The sequence below is a fragment of the Narcine bancroftii genome, chromosome 6 (genome assembly GCF_036971445.1).
Source record: "Narcine bancroftii isolate sNarBan1 chromosome 6, sNarBan1.hap1, whole genome shotgun sequence".
In the NCBI taxonomy this organism is placed as follows: Eukaryota; Metazoa; Chordata; class Chondrichthyes; order Torpediniformes; family Narcinidae; genus Narcine; species Narcine bancroftii.
Window position 1 is genome coordinate 135,032,698 of NC_091474.1, and position 22,192 is coordinate 135,054,889.

Genomic DNA, 22,192 nt, shown 5'->3' on the forward strand with positions numbered 1-22,192 from the left:
TCTGTCACAGTGAAATACAGAACCGCCTCAATACACCTCACAAAGTATAGCCGCTGGTGAGCCTTCTTTGTGATTGCATCAACGTGGAGGCTCCAGGATAGATCCTCGGAATGCTGATACCCAGGAATTTGAAGTTCTTGACCTTCTCCACCACTGATCCCTTAAGGAGGACTGAATCGTGTTCTCCTGACTTCCTGCTGAAGTCCACAGTCATCTCCTTGGTTTTGCTAACATTGAATGCAAGGTTGTTGGTGTGACATCACTTAATAAGCTGATCTAACTTCCTCCTGTACCCTTCCTCATTACCGTTTGTGCTTCTGCCTTCAACAATGGTGTCATCACCAGATTTGTAGATGGCATTGGAATTGTGCCTGGCCACACAGTCATGGGTGTATAGTGAGTAGGCATTTTGAAGTGCCACTGTGTTGATAGACAGGAGACACTGCTATCAATTTGTATTAACTGTGGTCTTCCAATGAGGAAGTTAAGGATCCAATTGTAGAGGTGGGTGCAGAGCAGAGCCCAGGGTTTCCAACTTCTTGACCAGCACTGAGGGAATAATGGTGTTGAAGGCGGATCTGTTGTCTAGGGGTATGTGAGTGGGATAAAAAAAAAGAGGAAAGGGCCGAGAGCTTATGCAAGGCGTGCAGCAGGGGTCAAAGGGGTGCAACACCCCTTGCGGGGTGGGGGGGGGGTTGGGGGACAGCATCCCCATTTGGAAAATTTTTGAAAGTGTGCACACAAAATTACCCGCTTCAAGTCTCTTTTAGTGGATTTCAAAATTAAAATGGACATTACAAAATAATGTTTAAATGTCACTGGAATAACATTTTTATTGACTTTGAAAATGTTTACACTTACAGTGATTTGTCATTTTATTCTCTACTATAGCTTTTTCCTTTTCCTTCTCTGCTTGGTATTCTTTATATGCCCATTTCATGTTCCTACAATCTTTGATCTACTTGGGAATGCAAGAAATCTTTCCATGCAAAGTACTGACAGGCAGTTTTTTTCTCACTCTTCAGATGATACTTGATGGTATCATCTGCCAACACCCCCCCCCCCCGCCCATTTCTGTCCTCTCTACCATATTTGGAATCCCTTTTCCTGTCTAAATTTGCAAACAGATGGATAAACTGTTTTAATCTGTCCAATATTTCGCTGTTCAAATTGTCTACGAAGATATCCAAGATTAACTGTTCATAAGATAACATGACCGTGTCTCCTTTCAGAGCCGAAACCAATTCTCCCCTTTTTTCTTATTATTTGTAAATTAAACCCTTTTGTCTGTAGGTCTGTACTCTCCCCTGTTTCCACCATTCTCTTCCCAGTCTTCAGTTCAGATGCCGCCTATTTTTTATTTGTACCTTGACAAAGGGCTCAGGTAGGAAACATCAATAATATACTTTTATCTCCTATAGTCGCTGCGAGACAGGCCGAGTTACTTTAGCACTTCTCCGTTTTGATCACAATCACATCTTATGCATTTCACATTTCACTATCTTCAGCCCATCAAGTCTACTCTGCCATTTAACCATCTGTTCCCAACAAACTCAATGCCCTCGAGTTAAAAAGATTCAAATCTCAGAGACCAATTTCTTTTTCTTTCCATTTTCAAAACTAGATAATTTCCTGCAAATGTTTTGGGACGTCCCAATTTAATGCCTCTTCTTACCATGGCTTCGGATGCCTCCGAGTGCAGTACCATGTGTTGAAGCGCTTCCTCCAGATACAGCACCAGACACCTCCAGGCTGAGGATATACATCATGCCTGCTGTAAGTGGGGACCTGACGCCAGTGTCGGCTCACCTTCATCAGTCGGATATGATAAGCAGCGTTTCTTTGCTGATCCACTCTGCTGCCACCCTGCCCCATCGGTACCAAGCCTGTGCCCAGCTGCCCCTGAACCAGCCTCGGGGCTGGTTTAACAGGGTCACCAGATACTCTACCATAGATACCCTCTTCCCTGCCTCCTGTGTGGGGGGTGGTGTAACCTCCCTGCCCACCTGTTGGCACTGATTTCAAGCTTCCTTGAATCTTGAGCTCTTCGACCAGCGGAGGAGGCTGGCTGTCTCTGTCCCCCACTGGAGCAGGTACCACCGCCTTCTTTCATGACCTAGTCCCATCAATGGCCCCAACCACATTTCCTCCCTTGTGCTTCGCAGACAACGCATCTCCCCTTGTTTTTTAAATCTGTGGGAAATAGTCCATGAGCTAGCTGCCGGCCGCCATGCTCCGTTCCCTCCGAAATGACCGCAGTCTGGGATGGGTGATAGGGGTGGTCCCAGCAGCGGAAAGCTCCTTCTTTAATTGGCTCCAATCCAAACGCCTCCTTCTTCCTTTGGCAATGGGCCTTGATCCGTGCTTCTGCTCTTACTCCGGGCGAAAGGCCCTAATCCTAGCTCCTTATCTTCCTGATGGGCCCTGATCCGAGCTTCTGAGTGTGGTAATCATGCAAAAATGCAGAAAATGGATTTTAAAAATGCAGAAATCCACAGAAATGTGGATAATTCACATAGAGCAGCCATACGTACAAGTTGCTGCTTTCGAGATGACCAGAGCGAAGTTGAGAGCCAATGATATTGCATCTACTGAGGATATTGCAGCAGCATATCATCCATTACCTGCATATCTGCCCTGGCCCGCCTCCACCCCCATGAACAACAAGGACAGGATTCCCTTTGTCCTCACCTACCTCCCCACCAGCCTCCATGACCAACATATTCTCCTCCGCCATTTCTGCCATCTACTATGAGATCCCACCACCAGACATACATTCCTCTCTCCTCCTTCTGCAAGGACCACTCCTTCCATAATTCCCTTGTCCTCTCCTCCCTCCTCACCAATCGTTCCCTTGATACTTAACTGTGACCATAGGAGATGCTCCACTTGCACCCACACATTCTCCCTCACCACCATTTGGGGCCCCAAACAGTCCTTCCAAGTGAAGCACATTTCACTTGTGAATCTGCAGGGGTCATCTACCGTATCCAGTGCTCCCAATGTGGTCTTCTCTACGTTGGAGAGACTAAGTTCAGATCTCTTTGTTGAGTACCTCGGCTCTCTCGGCCACAAGAGCATGGATCTCCCAATGGCCACCCATTTCAATTCCCCATCCCATTCCCTTGCTGATATGTCTGTCCATTATCTCATGCGCTGCCAGAATGAGACGACCCACAAATTGGAAGCACAACACCTCATCTTACATCTGGACACCCTACAACTGAATGGCATTAACACCGACTTCTCCAGTTTCTGTTAAAGCCCCTTTCTTTCCCCTGTCACCTTTCCCCCAGCTCTCTCTCTTCCCTCAGTCTCCTTTCACAGAACCAAAATCAATATCCAATTAACACCTTTTGCCTTCCTGCCTCCCTCTCTCCAGTCTTTATCCAGACACCTTCCTGCTTTTTGCTTCTTCCTTGAAGAAGGGCTAAGGCCCAAAACATTGGTAATATATCTTTACCCCCTATTGCAGTGTGAGAATGGCTGAGTTCCTCCAACATTTCTGTGTGTTTTTACTACAATCAGAGTCTGGAGACTTTTGTGACTCACTTCCAACAATGAGGAGAGCCTAAATACGGCAGATTTGTTTTTTATTGGAACAGGAAAAGGTGTGGAGTACCCGAATGAAGCAGACAAAATTATACGGGCACCATATAGTGAAAATTATTTCCACTTTACAGAGGTGTCTCTCACTTGGAAGGAATTTAAAGTAAAGAACAGGAGATTAAGAAAGGATTCGAGGAAGAATATTTTTTTCATTTATTAGCTGTAAGGGGAAAATGAAGCAGGAATTTTCACAACTTTTAAGTGTTAAGAACAACACCTGAAATACCACGGCTGAGTACTTTGAAATGGAAAATTTATAGATATTTGATGGGCATCACGCTTACAGTAGGGTGGTGACTGTTTCTGTGCTGTATGACTTGGTAACTATTTAAATAGCATTTTATCATTCCGAACATGAATACATATTGCGCCATATAGCTGAAAAAAACGTACCCAATTAAAAGCAGAATGCTGCAGACAAACACGAATCCCAGGGTATATTTCATTGCAATCTTCACTTGCTGAAAGAAACATAGTGTGAAAATCAGCATCAAGAGTTGCATATATCCAATTTTATGATGGATGCACACAGCATGCAACTTTCTTCAACATTTTGGCCTGAAAGCATTTCATTTCACTTCTGACAAAAAGTTCATCAGCCTGAAATATTAACTCCTCTTTCCCCAGAATCTGCTGGACCTGCTATTTTTAGGATAACCATTTATTTTTATTTCAGATTTTCAGCAAATGCTGTTCGTTAATTTCCATTCTACACCACATCCATTCCTTAACAGTTTATATATTCATTACATATGTAGACAACTGCAGAAAGTTACATTCCTCTAGCTTAGACATATTCCAGTGAAGGAATGTATGTTGTAATCATCTACTTGGCAGGCATTATTTCTTTACCCACATCAAAGATTATCTCGTCAAATAGCAAATGAATTCATCTGATGCAGAAGATGTAAACCTCTAATTAACAGCAGATGATGCTACAAACATTACATAATGATCCCAGAGTATTAAATTTAACTCATAAGAAAGAAACTTCTTTTCCCCAAAAGCATTCATTAGACCAAGCCCACTTAATTGACCTTTCACCTGGAGAGCATTTTGAGAACAGTTATCACAACTTCTTAAGATAGTTATGAATAAGTCTAGACCTTGTGGGAAAGTACTAAATTAGGAGAGGGTAAATTATGACGTCATTAGACATAAGCCATGAGGATAAAAAGGAGAATAAACTGCAACCATTATTCCACAAGTTCACACCTGACATGCGCTAAATGTTTATGGAGCAGCTGTTCAGAGTCCACTACTGACACATCCTGGTAAGGAGGAAGGATAAGGATGGCAATGTAAGGGGTTCCTGGATAAAAAGGGCATAAATTTAATCAGAAAGGGATTTTTTTTTTTGTTTGTTTTAGGTAGCTAAAATCAAACAGGGGCCTTGAAGAATCTAAAAATGGCAGGAAAGAGCTCAAGCAGGGGATTATGAAGGCTAAAAGAGGCCATGAAATGTCCATAGCGAGTAGAATAAAAAGAGAATTTCAAGGTATCTAATAATTACAATAAAAACACGAGAATAACTAAAGAAAGGATAGGACCACTCAAGGACAAAGGAGGGAATTTATGCTTGGAATCGGAGGACATGGGTGAAGTACTTCAATGAGCACTTTGAACTGGTATTCACCATGGATAAGAGCAGGGTGAGGAATACTATGTGCTCAGACATTTTCAGATCAATAAGGTGATGGTTCTGAGGCTTTTAAAGAGCATTCAGGTGGAGAAGTACCCAGTCTTGATGGAATATATCCCAGGTTATGCTGCTGCTCTTCATGCTGAATTCCCCCAGCAGGTTTTTTTTGTGCTCCAGAATCCAGCTTGTACATCTCAAGCCTCACGTCAGTTGTTGGGAAGCTACTGGAGAAGAGTAGAATATTCAAACTTTTGGAAAACCACTACGTGATTAAGGACTGTCAACATAATTTGTGTGGGGCATGCCACATTTTATAAATTTGATTTGAGGAGATCCGAAAGGTAGTTGTTAGGATTAGGGGAATGAATACTGACAACATAGAATTCAGTAAGGCCTCTTACAAGGTCCCTCGTGGAAGACTGATCCCAAAAGATGAAGATGCAAGGGATCCACTATGAATTAGTAGTTTGGATTCAGAATTGGCCTCTTCATAGAAGGCAGAAGGTATTCTGGCTATAGACTCAGATAAAGGCTTGAGAAATGGAAGTTTTAATTTTATCCAATCAAATGGGAGGTGTTGCACTTTTGAAGGTCAACTATGTGAGCAAAGTATACAGTTAATGTCAGATCCATGTGCATAATGCATTAACTGTAAGAGTAAAAGATTAGTGAGGGATAAAATTGGACCACTTATAGATAGGGAGGGTAGGCTAAGTGAAAAGTCAGAGGAGATGGGGGAAATTTTAAATGATTTATTTTCCTCGATATTCACTAGGGAAAAAAATATTGTACCAGTTAAAGTAAAGAAAAATAGTGGGGAGGTCATGAATCATATAAGGATAACTGAGGAGGTAGTGATGGCAGTGTTAAAAAAGATAAAGGTGGAGAAATCTCCGGGTCAGGACAATGTATTCCCAAGGACACTTGGGGAGACTAGTGTACAGATAGTGGGGCCATTAACAGAGATATTTAGGATGTCACTGGTCACAGGGGTAACGCCAGAGGATTGGAGGGTGGCTCATGTTGTTCTGCTGTTTAAGAAAGGATCCAAATGTAAGCCTAGAAATTATAGACCTGTGAGTCTGACGTCTGTGGTGGGTAAGTTGATGGAAAGTATTCTGAGGGATGGCATTTACAAATATTTGGAAGAACAGGGATTGATAGGAAGTAGTCAGCATGGTTTTGTCAGGAGTAGATCATGCTTAACAAACCTTATAGAGTTTTTCGAGGGGGTTTCAAAAAAGATTGATGAAGGGAAGGCTGTGGATGTTGTCCATTTAGACTTTAGTAAAGCTTTTGACAAAGTTCCCCACAGGAGGTTAGGAAAAAAAGTGGAGGCATTAGGTATAAATAAGGAGGTAGTGAAATGGATTCAGCAGTGGTTGGATGGGAGGTGTCAGAGAGTACTGGTAGAAAATTGTTTGTCAAATTGGAGGCCGGTGACTAGTGGAGTTCCTCAGGGATCAGTCCTGGGTCCACTATTGTTTGTTATATATATTAACGATCTGGAAGAAGGGGTGGTGAACTGGATAAGTAAGTTTGCAGATGATACAAAGATTGGTGGTATTGTGGACAGTGAAGAAGATTACCGTAGCTTAAAAAGAGATATAGGAAAGCTAGAGGAGTGGGCTGAGAATTGGCTGATGGAATTTAATACGGTTAAGTGTGAAGTGTTGCATTTTGGAAAGGCAAATCTAAATAGATCATTTACATTGAATGGTAGACAATTGAGGAGTGCAGAGCAACAAAGGGATTTAGGAGTTATGGTAAATAGTACCCTCAAAGTTGATACTCAGGTAGATAGAGTGGTGAAGAAGGCATTTGGAATGTTGGCCTTCATAAATCGGAGTATTGAATTCAAGAGTTGGGATGTTATGATGAAATTTTACAAAGCATTGGTGAGGCCAAGTTTGGAATACTGTGTGCAGTTTTGGTCACCGAATTATAGGAAGGATATAAACAAAATAGAGAGAGTGCAGAGAAGGTTCGCGAGAATGTTGACAGGATGTCAGGGTTTGAGTTACAGAGAAAGGTTGAGCAGCCTGGGGCTTTTTTCTCTGGTGCATAGAAGATTGAGGGGGGATTTGATGGAGGTGTTCAAGATTTTAGATTTACTGACTGACACATCTCTACAACTTAACCCTGTCCGCTTTTACCCCCTTCTAAGAAACACCTTTCTCATTTGTTCCACATGCACAGACACAGACTGCTGAAAACAGGTCGAAAGATGTCTTCACCCCACTCAGACACAAAGGACTTCACTGACTGCCCACTGAATGAGCCTCCAATTCTACGAAGGAAAGTTCCACGCCACTCTGGATGGCGCATTAATGGCAATACTATCACTTGCTTTGAAACCCGTAAAATGACATTTACATGCCGAGATAATTTCAGACACCATTATAAACACTCTAAGACTGGCTACCCTTTCACTCTCACTGACTGGCTTCACAATGATATTAACACTTGGGAGGAGTTCATGGTCCCAGCAGCTCTTCAATTCCTCATGCTTAATTCAAAGACTTTCAGAGCTACATCTATCAACATCACTCTTGGCGAGTTCCAGACAAGAGAGCCTGACACTGACAAAGGATGTTGGTATTCCTCCCTGTCAACGTGAGATAGGCTTTTTCAATTAAGAGTGGGGGATATTCAAACCAGAGGCCATGGTTTGAGATTGAAGGGGGAAAATTATAAGGGGAACATGAGGGGAAATTTCTTCAAGCAAAGGGTGGTTGGGATGTGGAATAAGCTTCCGGCAGAGGTGGTTGAAGCAAGGACGTTATTTACATTTAAGGAGAAACTGGATAATTACACGGAGGGGAGAGGATTGGAGGGGTATGGACCAGGTGCTGGTCAGTGGGACTAGGAGGGTGGGGATTTGTTCCGGCATGGACTAGTAGCGCCAAACTGGCCTGTTCTGTGCTGTATATGGTTATATAGTTCCCCTAGCATTTGACCCCAGAGTACGATACATTTCAAATTAACATTCATCTGCCATTTTTCTGCCCATGTCTGCAATGGATCTATATCCTGCTGTACCCTTTGATAGGCCTCTGTGACCTATCCACATACCTTTTCATCCAGGTTATTAATATAAATCAGAGATCCCAGCACTAATCCCTGTGAGAAACCATTGATTATAGGCCTCTCTTCTGACAAAAGCTTTCCAACACTACCTCTTGTCATCTATGGGGTAGACAATTCTGTATCCAAACTATCAGTTCACTGAGGATTCCTTGAATTTGCATCTCCTGGATCAATCTACCATGCCTCACCCAACCTCTGGTTCTTTATCATGAGTAAATAATGAGGGCATATTATGAGGAACATAGACCTTTCATCCCCTCAAACCCAATCCAATCCACATACATTGACTTTATGTCCTTTTTAACAGCCAGTTGTTGTGGTGCACGCAGGTACCAATGATAAATAGTTAAAAAAAATTAGATGAGGTCCGACAAACCAAATTTGGGGATAAATTAATAAGTGACATCTCAAAGGATTACGAGCATTGCCACATGTTAGTTAGAATAGCTAGATTGAATATGTGGCTTAAACAGTGGTAGTGGTGGGGGGGGGGAGGGTTGTTCAGATTATGGGAATTTGAATATGTCCTGAATGAAGTGAGACTAGTACTAACCACACTGTCCATAGGATTGTTTAGTGGTTCTGTTGGGGGAGGGTTGAAATATAATAGTGGGTGGGGGGGGGGGGGGGGCGGGGAGAGAATGTGGGGTTGGGAATCCATGCAGAAACACAGAGAGGAGTAATGCAGAGACCAAAGTAAAAGTGAAGTACAGAAAAGTAAAATGCAAAAGACACAAAGATTACTAGATTCTAAGAGATCAATGTGTGTAAGAGAACTTTATGTGAATATCTGTGGCATTCAAAATGAAGTCAGTGAATTTATGGCACAAATCAATTCAAAAGGAATATCTTTTAGGGACCATTATTGAAATGCGGTCACATTGTCGAGATGATTTGGAATTAAATAGCCAAGGGTATCAGGTAATTCGGAGGACAGGTGGAAAGGTAAGGGAGGTGGGGTAGCACTCTCAATTGAGAATAAGGGCAGAGCTATAGTGAGAGAAAACATACAACAGCAGGAGAAGAATGTTGAATCCATTTGGGTAGCGATGAGGAATGGTAAAGGAAAAAAGAAAAAAAATTCACTGGTGAGACTGGTCAATAGGCAGCCAAATAATAACATTAGAGTAGCAAAGAAATATCTGATGTGTGTAAGAATGGAATGATGGTTGTCATGAGGGTTTTTAACTTGCACTTAGACTGGGCAAATCAAGTTGATTAAGGCAGTCTGGAGGAACACTTGGTAAAATGCATTCAAGAGCATGTTCCTGAACCGACAAGGGAACAAGGTATCTTGGATCTAGTCCTGTGCAGTTAGATTAGTAAAGTTAATGATCTTGCAGTTCAGAATACTTCCAGAGTGAGTGATCACAGTATGACTGAATTTAAATGGAGGGTGTAACAGAACACTAAAACTAGTGTGTTCTGCCTAAACAAGGGAAACTACAATGGGAACATGGGCTATGTGGTGGACTAGTGGAGGAACCATGAAAGACTTTCAAGGAAATTTTTCATGGTACTCAACAAAAGTAATATTCCAGTTAAAAACAAGAACAGCAAGGCTGGGGACAGACAGTCTTGGATGACTAACAAAATGATGGAACGCATCACATTAAAACCTCATGCATACAAAGTCATCAAGAGTAGTAGAAAACTGTAAGAAAAAGCAAAAAAGAACTTAGAAAGATAGATTGTGAAAGTAAACACAAAATCTAAAAACAAATAGTAAAAGGTTTTATAATTATATAAAGTGAAAAAAAAGTGGCTAAAGAGAAGGGGGATTTAATATTGGGTAATGTGGAGATGGCAGAACTATTTTGTGTCAATCTCAATAGCGGAAGATATGTTCAACATGCCAAAGAGTGATGTTAAGGATGCGATGGGAAGTGAGGACCTGGATACAATGGCTATCACTGAAGAGGTAGTGCAAAAGAAACAAGTGGGCCTAAAGGTAAATAAGTTGCTTGGTCCTGATGGAATGCATCCCAGGGACTAAAAGAAATGGCAGGAGTTATAGTTGAGATATTTGGGATTATTTACCAAAATTATCCGGACATGTCCCAGTGGATTGGAAGACAGCAAATGCACCGCACTTTTTAAAATAGAATGAGGGTAAAAGGCAGGTAACTATAGATCAGTTGCTGGGTGGGTCACGTCTCCAGAATGGAGGACCATCGCCTTCCCAAGATTTTGTTCTATGGCAAGCTCTCCACTGGCCACCGAGACAGAGGTGCACCAAAGAAGAGGTACAAGGACTGCTTAAAGAAATCTCTTGGTGCCTGCCACATTGACCACCACCAGTGGGCTGATATCGCCTCCAACCGTGCATCTTGGTGCCTCACAGTTCGGTGGGCAGCAACCTCCTTTGAAGAAGACCGCAGAGTCCACCTCACTGACAAAATACAAAGGAGGAAAACCCAACACCCAACCTCAACCAACCAATTTTCCCTTGCAACCGCTGCAACCATGCCTGCCTGTCCCGCATTGGACTTGTCAGTCACCAACGAGCCTGCAGCAGACGTGCACATACCCCTCCATAAATCTTCATCCGCAAAGCCAAGCCAAAGAAGAAGATAGGTCAGTTAGCTCATCATCCATAGTCAGAAAAATGTTTCGAGGCAATCATAAAGAAAGAAATAGTGAACGATCTGGACATCTTCCATCAGTATGGATTCTGGAAGGGCAGGTCCTGTTTGACAATTTTACTGAAGATGTTTGAGGGTATAAGATCACAGTGGAAAAGAGGGGAACAGTTATACTTGGATTTCCAGAAGTCATTCGATAAGGTGCTACATAAGGATACATGGGTTTGGGAGTAAATGTATTTGCATAGGTAGAAGATGTTCACCAAAAGCAGACAGGATGATTGGGTGTTTCTCAGGTTGGAAATCAATGGAGAGCAGACTGCATTAATGATTTGGAAGAGGGTATTAAGTGCAGTGTATCTAAGGTTTCTGCTTTCACTAAAGAGAGTGGAAAAGCAAATAGTGGAGAGGATGTTGAGAATCTGCAGAGAGATATAGACAGGTAAAATGAGTGGGCAAGAGTCCAGTAGGTAGAGTTCAATGCTAATAATTGCAAGTTCATCCACTTAGGAATAAAAAAGTCGATTCTATTTATTGTGAAAAATCACATGTAAGTGAAGAGGATAAAATCCCAGTGTTCCAGGAAACTGCCTATGACTTAAAGATGAACAGATCCTCCAAGAGTGATGTGAAACAGTAAGGGTCATAGTTTGGATGTTGCACCTGGTTCACTGGCAGCAGGGTGAAACCCGAATTAAAGCAGAGCCCACCAAATGGGGAAAGGCTGGTAGAAATGCAAGACAAAGGGACACAATGGACCATACATCACAATCATCAACCTGTAACAAAATTAATCAAACCAATGAAAACAAACAGGGACTGTAGATGGGAGAGTCTAGGACTAGAGGGCATAGCCTCTGTATAAAATGAGGAACAGAGATAAGGAACCATTTCTTCAGCCAGAGTGTGGCTGTATTGTCCAAGTCATTGGGTATATTTGATTGGTTCTTGATTAGTAAGGCTGTCAAAGGTTATGGGGAGAAGACGAGATAACAGGGTTGAGAGGTAAACTACAGTGGCCATGACTTCAATAGCGGAGCAGCCTCAATGGCCCATATGGCCTAATTCTGTTCCTATGTCTAATGGCCTTCATGGTCTAATCATATTATTATTTAAATGGTGAAAGATTGCAGCATGCCTTTGTTCAGAGGAATTTGGGAGTGTTTCTGCACAATTCGTAAAAGGTTCATTTGTAGGTGCAACAGGTTAACAAGAAAAAAATGTAATGATGGCTTTTGTTGCTTGGATTTAATTGAAGAGAAGGGGGGGGGGTCTCTGCTGCAACTGTACAGGGTACTGGTAAGTCCACATCTGGAGTTATTCAACCAGCATCTTTTAAATGGAGAGTGTTCCACACTTCTGTTCCCTTTGGTACAGAGAATTTTTTCCCCAAATTTCTTGAATGGCTTGATTTTTTAATAACAAAGTAACCTGTTTTTTTTTGTTCTTATCCACTTAGAAAAACATTCTCATTGTCTACCTTATAAAATACTATAAAAATCTTAAACACTTAATCTCAACATCCTTAACTATTTATATTTCACAGAATGGCAGTTTAATCCTGATAATAGCAAAGTTTTTAAGAATTTCAGAAGAACTTACTGAACATTTATTGGGATCAACATCCTCTTTCTCTTCATAGTAGAAGTAGACAAATGGAATCCACAGGAAGACACAGAAAAGAATGGTGGAGTACAAGGCTGTAACAAGAGAAAATGAGATGTAAAATAAATGACATAAATTGCAATAAATATTTGCATGGTACAGAGACTGTGCATTGTCTTCTGATTATCTGAATGCCTTCTCACTGTGTTCCAATTATTCTTGTCTGGTGTTTATAAAATATACTCCACGAACTTAGTTCTGCAATAATTTCAAATGCCGATTTCACTCAATCGATAGGTATCAATAGATCTTTCACCTCATGACATAATCAACAATTACAACATTTTACTATAAATTAAAGCATTTAGCTCCACCAATGTGCTACATCAGTATAACTTGGAGCATAGTCTTGGGGCACTGAGTTTACAACAACATTAAGCACCCAAGTCACTAACCTGCACTAAGTTTGCTGATAAAAACAAAAAAAAAACCCACAAGATACTGCAAACAATCTTTCTTTGGCTTGGCTTCGCGGACGAAGATTTATGGAGGGGGTAAAAAGTCCACGTCAGCTGCAGGCTCGTTTGTGGCTGACAAGTCCGATGCGGGACAGGCAGACACGATTGCAGCGGTTGCAAGGGAAAATTGGTTGGTTGGGGTTGGGTGTTGGGTTTTTCCTCCTTTGCCTTTTGTCAGTGAGGTGGGCTCTGCGGTCTTCTTCAAAGGAGGTTGCTGCCCGCCAAACTGTGAGGCGCCAAGATGCACGGTTTGAGGCGTTATCAGCCCACTGGCGGTGGTCAATGTGGCAGGCACCAAGAGATTTCTTTAGGCAGTCCTTGTACCTTTTCTTTGGTGCACCTCTGTCACGGTGGCCAGTGGAGAGCTCGCCATATAACACGATCTTGGGAAGGCGATGGTCCTCCATTCTGGAGACGTGACCCACCCAGCGCAGCTGGATCTTCAGCAGCGTGGACTCGATGCTGTCGACCTCTGCCATCTCGAGTACTTCGACGTTAGGGATGAAAGCGCTCCAATGGATGTTGAGGATGGAGCGGAGACAACGCTGGTGGAAGCGTTCTAGGAGCCGTAGGTGGTGCCGGTAGAGGACCCATGATTCGGAGCCGAACAGGAGTGTGGGTATGACAACGGCTCTGTATACGCTTATCTTTGTGAGGTTTTTCAGTTGGTTGTTTTTCCAGACTCTTTTGTGTAGTCTTCCAAAGGCGCTATTTGCCTTGGCAAGTCTGTTGTCTATCTCATTGTCGATCCTTGCATCTGATGAAATGGTGCAGCCGAGATAGGTAAACTGGTTGACCGTTTTGAGTTTTGTGTGCCCGATGGAGATGTGGGGGGGCTGGTAGTCATGGTGGGGAGCTGGCTGATGGAGGACCTCAGTTTTCTTCAGGCTGACTTCCAGGCCAAACATTTTGGCAGTTTCCGCAAAGCAGGACGTCAAGCGCTGAAGAGCTGGCTCTGAATGGGCAACTAAAGCGGCATCATCTGCAAAGAGTAGTTCACGGACAAGATTCTCTTGTGTCTTGGTGTGAGCTTGCAGGCGCCTCAGATTGAAGAGACTGCCATCCGTGCGGTACCGGATGTAAACAGCGTCTTCATTGTTGGGGTCTTTCATGGCTTGGTTCAGCATCATGCTGAAGAAGATTGAAAAGAGGGTTGGTGCGAGAACACAGCCTTGCTTCACGCCATTGTTAATGGAGAAGGGTTCAGAGAGCTCATTGCTGTATCTGACCCGACCTTGTTGGTTTTCGTGCAGTTGGATAATCATGTTGAGGAACTTTGGGGGACATCCGATGCGCTCTAGTATTTGCCAAAGCCCTTTCCTGCTCACAGTGTCGAAGGCTTTGGTGAGGTCAACAAAGGTCATGTAGAGTCCTTTGTTTTGTTCTCTGCACTTTTCTTGGAGCTGTCTGAGGGCAAAGACCATGTCAGTGGTTCCTCTGTTTGCGCGAAAGCCGCACTGTGATTCTGGGAGAATATTCTCGGCGACACTAGGTATTATTCTATTTAGTAGAATCCTAGCGAAGATTTTGCCTGCAATGGAGAGCAACGTGATTCCCCTGTAGTTTGAGCAGTCTGATTTCTCGCCATCATCACCCTGTACAAAAACAAAGGCGAGAAAAAAAAAAACTGCAAACAATAAAGTTAACTTTAATGGGCTGATCCAAAGAGACTTTTAAAGATAAAACGGGATTATGAAATATACCACTTTTAAAGTATTAAAGATCTGAAATTCACTGCCTGGAAGAGTGTGGAAATAATGCCTTCGAAAATTCAATAGACTAATGAGATGATAAATTTCAGGGATGTGGAAAAAGACAAGGAAAATGAGACTAACAGGACAAGTCTGCAAATAATTAAGCACTGAAATAATCTTTTCAATTACCACAGTCCATTCATGTCCCCTTCATCCTCCATTCCATGGTCTTGATTCTGGTCTCTAAATTACTTCCATTTAGTTCCACAAAACTGTCATCTTCACAATTTTCTCCACAACACTTCCGGTTTGAACTATGTTCTCCACAATAAAAAGCACAATATCACCGGCTTTGTGCACACTACAGTATCTAGACCCAAGCCTGCAACAGGAGCAGGCTATCGAGCTCTTTAAGCTTGATCCACCATTTAATAAGATCATGGTTGATCTGGCCATGGACAGCAACATTTACCCGCTCGTTCCCAATAACCCTCAATTTCCTTACTATGCAAACAGCTCTCTGTGTTCAAAGTTTATATTTATTGTCAGAGTACATACATGACAGCACATGCAACCCTAAGAATCTTTCTCCTGTGGGCCAGGCAGAATTTCTACTTATGGGTAGTGCAAATAAACTTTTTCTTTCTTTGGCTTGGCTTCGCGGACGAAGCTTTATGGAGGGTTAAATGTCCACGTCAGCTGCAGGCTCGTTTGTGGCTGACAAGTCCGATGCGGGATAGGCAGACACGGTTGCAGCGGTTGAAAGGGAAAATTGGTTGGTTGGGGTTGGGTGTTGGGTTTTTCCTCCTTTGTCTTTTGTCAGTGAGGTGGGCTCTGCGGTCTTCTTCAAAGGAGATTGCTGCCCGCCGAACTGTGAGGCGCCAAGATGCACGGTTTGATGCGATATCAGCCCACTGGCAGTGGTCAATGTGGCAGGCACCAAGAAATTTCTTTAGGAAGTCCTTGTACCTCTTCTTTGGTGCACCTCTGTCTCGGTGGCCAGTGGAGAGCTTGCCATAGAACAAAATCTTGGGAAGGCGATGGTCCTCCATTCTGGAGACATGACCTACCCAGCACAGTTGGATCTTCAGCAGTGTGGATTCGATGCTGTCGGCCTCTGCCATCTCGAGTACTTCGATGTTGGAGATGAAGTCGCTCTAATGAATGTTGAGGATGGAGCGGAGACAACGCTGGTGGAAGCGTTCTAGGAGCCGTAGGTGATGCCGGTAGAGGACCCATGATTCGGAGCCGAACAGGAGTGTGGGAATGACAACGGCTCTGTATACGCTAATCTTTGTGAGGTTTTTCAGTTGGTTGTTTTTCCAGACTCTTTTGTGTAGTCTTCCAAAGGTTCTATTTGTCTTGGCGAGTCTGTTGTTCATCTCATTGTCGATCCTTGCATCCGATGAAATGGTGCAGCCGGGATAGGTAAACTGGTTGACCGATTTGAGTTTTGTGTACCCGATGGAGATGTGGGGAGGCTGGTAGTCATGATGGGGAGCTGGCTGATGGAGGACCTCACTTTTCTTCAGGCTGACTTCCAGGCCAAACATTTTGGCAGTTTCCGCAAAACAGGATGTCAAGCGCTGAAGAGCTGGCTCTGAATGGGCAACTAAAGCGGCATCGTCCGCAAAGAGTAGTTCATGGACAAGTTGCTCTTGTGTCTTGGTGTGAGCTTGCAGGCGCCTCAGATTGAAGAGACTGCCTTCCGTGCGGTACCGGATGTAAACAGCGTCTTCATTGTTGAGGTCTTTCATGGCTTGTTTCAGCATCATGCTGAAGAAGATTGAAAAGAGGTTTGGTTCGAGAACGCAACCTTGCTTCACGCCATTGTTCATGGAGAAGGGTTCAGAGAGCTCATTGTTGTATCTGACCCGACCTTGTTGGTTTTCGTGCAGTTGGATAACCATGTTGAGGAACTTTGGGGGGCATCCGAGGCGCTCTAGTATTTGCCAAAGCCCTTTCCTACTCACGGTATCGAAGGCTTTGGTGAGGTCAACAAAGGTGATGTAGAGTCCTTTGTTTTGTTCTCTGCACTTTTCTTGGAGCTGTCTGAGGGCAAAGACCATGTCAGTAATTCCTCTGTTTGCGCGAAAGCTGCACTGTGATTCTGGGAGAACATTTTCGGCGACACTTGGTATTATTCTATTTAGGAGAATCCTAGCGAAGATTTTGCCTGCAATGGAGAGCAGCGTGATTCCACTGTAGTTTCAGCAGTCTGATTTCTCGCCTTTGTTTTTGTACAGGGTGATGATGATGGCATCACGAAGGTCCTGAGGCAGCTTTCCTTGGTCCCAGCAGAGCTTGAAAAACTCATGCAGTTTGGCATGCAGAGTTTTGCCCCCACCCTTCCAGACCTCTGGGGGGGGGGGGGGATTCCATCCATACCTGCTGCTTTGCCACTTTTCAGTTGTTCAATTGCTTTATATGTCTCTTCCCGGGTGAGGACCTCATCCAGCTCTAGCCTTAAGGGCTGTTTAGGGAGCTGGAGCAGGGCGGATTCTTGGATTGAGCAGTTGGCACTGAAAAGTGATTGGAAGTGTCCTGACCATCGGTTGAGGATGGAGATCTTGTCACTGAGGAGGACTTTGCCATCTGAGCTGCGCAGCGGGCTTTGGACTTGGGGAGAGGGAGCCTCGTAAAAACCCCTGAAGTCGCCAATGTCCGCACTGAGCTAGGTTCGTTTGGCGAGGCTAGTCCATCACTCATTTTGGATCTCCCAGAGTTTGCGCTGAAGATGGCTGCATGCGCGACGGAAGGCTCGTTTCTTCTCAGGCCAGGACGGCTTTGCAAGGTGAACCTGGTGGGCAGCTCGCTTCTTTGCCAGCAGCTCCTGGATTTCCTGGTTGTTTTCGTCGAACCAGTCCTTGTTTTTCCTGAAGGAGAAGCCCAGTACCTCTTCAGTGGATTGCAGTATCGCAGTCTTCAGCTGATCCCAGAAGGTTTCAGGGGACGAGTCCTTGAGGAGGACTGCATCCTCGAGCTTTGCTTTGAGGTTTGCCTGGAAGTTTCTTCTCACTTCGTCTGACTGCAAGTTTCCAACATTGAACCTCTTTCTGGGGGCTTTACTGTTCCTGGACTTTGGCTTGAAGTAAAGGTTGAGCTTGCAGTGAACCAGCCGGTGGTCAGTGTGGCATTCCGCGCTGGGCATGACCCTGGTGTGGAGCACATCTCGTTTGTCTCTTTCTCGCACCAGGACGTAATCCAGGAGGTGCCAGTGCTTGGATCGGGGATGCATCCAGGTAGTCTTCAGGCTGTCCCTCTGCTGAAAAAGGGTGTTTGTAATGACAAGCCGCTGTTCTGCGCAGAGCTCCAACAGGGGGCGCCTGTTGTCGTTGCACTTGCCGACACCATGCTTGCCCAGGATTCCTGGCCAGGTTTCTGAGTCTTTGCCGACGCGAGCGTTGAAGTCGCCAAGGATGACAACCTTGTCGGCTGTAGGGGTGCATTGAATGAGGTTGCGCAAATCAGTGTAGAACTTGTCCTTTTCTGCTGGTTCTGCCTGGAGGGTTAGAGCAGACACTGATGAGGGTGATGCGACGCTTGTTTTGAAGGGGGAGTCGCATGGACATGATCCAGTCCAAGTGGCCTGTCGGGAGGTTTTCGAGTTTGGAGGCAATGGAGTTCTTGACCATGAAGCCTACACCAGCTAGGCATGGTTCATCCATAGGCTTGCCAGACCAGTAGAGTGTGTAGCCCGCGTCGCGTTCTTGGAGGCTGCCTACATCTGCAAGGTGGACTTCACTGAGAGCGGCTATGTTGATGTCAAGTTTGAGAAGTTCATGTGCGATGAGGGCAGACCGACATTCAGGTCGGTGGCTGTCAGCCTTGTCTAGCATGGTTCTGATGTTCCAGCATGCTAGCTTGAGTTTGTGAGCATCTTTTGAAGACGTGGAGGGGGAGGACGTGGACATGTCCTCGGGCCTGCGCAAAGGAGCTTTTAGGTGGAGTGCAGTGTGCGCAGTACTGGCCCCACCCTTTACACCCATGGTTCGTGTGCCGTGGCCAAGCAAGCTGGGACGTGGCAGCGAGGTCCTTGGGTCGTAGGTTTTATATCGGAGTGGCCTTCTCCTATGCAGGTTTCTTACCCGGGCTTGAGGGGCCTGCCTCCCCTCCTAGGTCGGACCATACCTGGTCGCAAATCACCTGTGAACATGGCCTAGGTAAGTTTAATTGGGTTCTCTAACTACCTCTGAGGTAGGTCAGGGACCCGGTTGGATACCCCTTAAGGGGTTGACCGAGTCACACCCTTTCTTGCTGCTGTGTAACTGGGGTTTAAATGTAAAAAGCGATGGGGAGGCGGCGGCCCCGGCCTCGGTAGAGTGAGGCAGGCGGAGGCCCTGGTCCGGGTAGAAAGGAGGCGGCGGCCACGGTCCAGACACAGGGAAGGCACCGGTGGCCCCGGCCCCGGTCCAGGCAGAGGGTAGGCGGCGGCAGCCCTGGCCCCAGTCCGAGCAGAAGGTAGGCGGCGGCGGCCCCGATCCGGGCAAAAGCGAGGGGGAGGCGGCGTCCCCGGCCTTGGTAGAGAGAAGCAGGCAGAGGCCCCAATCAGAGCAGAAAGAAGGAGGCGGCGGCCCCGGTCCGGCCACTGGGAAGGCAGTGGCGGTCCCGGCCTCGGTCCGGGCAGAGGGTAGGCAGCGGCTGCCCTGATCCAGGCAAAAGCGAGGGGGAGGCAGCGGCGGCCTCTTAAAAACTGCAAATAAACTGTACTCAAGGAAATGTACATATATGATAGAGAGAGTAAAAAATGTAAAGAAAGAAATGTAAACAAACTGACTATGTAATACAGAAAAAAATATTCAGTAATTAATAATATGCAAATTACAAGCCCTTAAATAAGTGTCTGATTGAGTTGTTCCTTAAGAGGCTGATGGTTGAGGGGTAGAAACTGTTCCAGAACATAGTGGTACGAGTGTTGTGGCACCTACTGTTTTGAGCCCAGAGGACTCTAAAAACCAAGAGCAACAGAAATTCTGTTACTCAATGGTTACTTAAACAAAAGTTGATTTTAATTTATTTCAGACTTAATAATAATTCTAATTTTAAGTGCACGTGTATGTATGTGCATGTGTTCAGGCAAGTCCATTGTTTCACTGTCCAATCATTCATTTTTCACCTTAAGCATGGTCAACAGACAAAGGACAATAGGTGCCCGTCGAGCCAACACCACCATTGATCAGATCATGGCTGATCTTTCTCTTTCAATAACCAATCCCAGCCTTATCCCTATAACCCTCAACTCCTCTGCCCACAGGAGCCTTATCCAATTCTCTCTTAAATCTATCCAGCGAATCTGCCCCCACTACCCTCTGTGGAAATGTATTCCACAGATCCACAACTCTCTGGGTAAAAAAAAAAATTCTCCCAATTTCTGTCTTAAATGGCCTTCCCTGTATTCTTAAACTATGCCCTCAAGTCCTAGTCTCTCCAATCATTGGGAACATGTACTCTGATTTCATCCTGTCAAGCCCTTTGATAATCCTAAATACCCTAATCATGTCTCCCCTCATCCTTCTAAATTCCATCGCATATAATCCCTGTCTTTCTAACCTATCCGCGTATGACAATCCTGCCATCCCGGGAACTAATCTTGTAAATATATGCTGCACTCCCTCAATAGCAAGTATGTCCTTTCTTAAATATGGGAACCAGAACTGGACGCAATACTCCAGGTAAGGTCTCACCAGGGCCCTGTACAACTGCAATAGGCCTTCTCTACTCCTATACTCCAATCCCCTCTTTATGAAAGCCAACATACCGTTCACCTTCTTCATCGCTTGCTGAACCTCCATGGTAGTTTTCAATGACTGGTGAACAAAAAGGCCCAGATCTCTTTGCATTACCCCACTCCCTAGCTTAACACCATTTAAATAATATTCTGCTCTCTTGTTTCTGCCTCCAAAATGGACAACCTCGCATTTACTCACATTAAACTTCATCTGTCATTCCTCCGCCCACTCCCCTAATCCCAACCTTTTGTTTCCTATTTCTCAACCAACTATCTATCCATGACAACACCCTACCCCCGATACCATGCTCCTTGATTTTGCCAACTAGCCTCCTGTGTGGGACCTTATCAGATGCTTTCTGGAAGTCCAAGTACACCACATCCACTGGCTCTCCTGAGTCCACCCTCCTTGTTACGTCCTCGAAAAATTCCAGGAGATTAGTCAAGCAAGATTTTCCTTTAAGGAACCCATGTTGACTAGCACTGATACTATTATTCCTTCCTAAATGTTCTGCTATTTCTCCTTTAATGATGGATTCTAATATCATCCCCACCACTGACGTCAGCCTGACTGGTCTATAATTTCCCGTATTCTCTCTCCCTCCCTTCTTAAAAAGTGGCACTAAATCAGCCATTCTCCAGTCTGCAGGCACTTCCCCCCCGAATCCAAAGAACTTTGGAAAATGTCAACCAGTGCTTCCACAATTTCCAGAGCAACCTCTCTAAGCACCCTGGGATGTAGCCCATCAGGCCCAGGGGACTTATCAGGCCTCAGTTCTAACAAATTACCCACAACCACCTGCTTCTGGATCTGGCTCTTGCATTTTAAGTGAGATGTCTTTTGTGAAATGTTAATGTCTGTTTGTGAAGTGTACCTAAACTAAACCTTTTAAAGACATATTTTAATCATAATTTTATTAACCCAATCCATAGCACTACTGTATACCTCTTTCCTGATGGCAACAGTGAGAAGGTAGGATCCTTGCTGATTGCTGTTGCAATCCAATGGCAGTTTTCCGTGTAGATTTTCTCAATGGTGGAGAGTGTTTTGCCCACTACCTTTTGTCCCCACACCTCTGATTTTCCTTTCCTAAAGTCCACATTGAACTCCATGGTTTTGATGGCATGGAGTGCAAGGTTGTTAGCATATCATTCATCCAAATTTTCAATCTCCCTCCTGTCCCTGTGACTCATTACTCCTTTTTATACAACCCACTACCATGGTATCTTCAGCAAATATGTAGATGCTGTTGTGGTCACACAGTTATAACTGTAAAAAGTAAGTAGAGCAGGGGTCTAAGTATGCAGTCCTGTGATGGTCTGGTTCAATGGAGATTGTGAAGGAGATATTCCTACCAATCTCCCTGATTGGGGTCTGGAGGTAAGGAAATCCAGGATGCAATTACACAGTAGGTAATGAGCCCAGATACTGGAGTTTGCTGATCAGTTTTGAAGGGATGATGGTGTTGAATGATGACTGTAGTCAATAAAGAGGATCCTTGCTGTTCAGGTGTTCCAAGGCTTTGTGTAGAGCCAGTGAGATGGCATCTACCATAGACTTGTTGCTGCAGTAGGTAAAATTGGAACAGATCCATGGCACCACTCAGACAGGTGACATGCTTCAACGGCCTCTCAAATACTTCATCACTGTGAGTGCCTTTGGTCGGTAGTCACTAAGGTAGATTACAGCTCTCTTCTTCAGCACAGATACGCTTGAGGCC

The 22,192-nt window shown here is 44.5% G+C and overlaps 1 protein-coding gene across 2 annotated transcripts in view; it reads right to left on the reverse strand.

Moving 5' to 3' along the window:
• The window catches only part of lmbrd1 (LMBR1 domain containing 1), a 296,648-nt gene that overhangs the window by 169,325 nt on the left and 105,131 nt on the right, over window positions 1-22,192 (reverse strand). For both annotated transcript variants that reach the window (XM_069886140.1, XM_069886141.1), the window contains exons 4-5: window positions 12,529-12,626; window positions 4,003-4,070 (exon numbers count right to left, since the gene is read on the reverse strand). In XM_069886140.1, coding sequence (XP_069742241.1) covers window positions 4,003-4,070; window positions 12,529-12,626 — 166 coding nt within the window. The remainder of the gene's footprint in view (window positions 1-4,002; window positions 4,071-12,528; window positions 12,627-22,192) is intronic.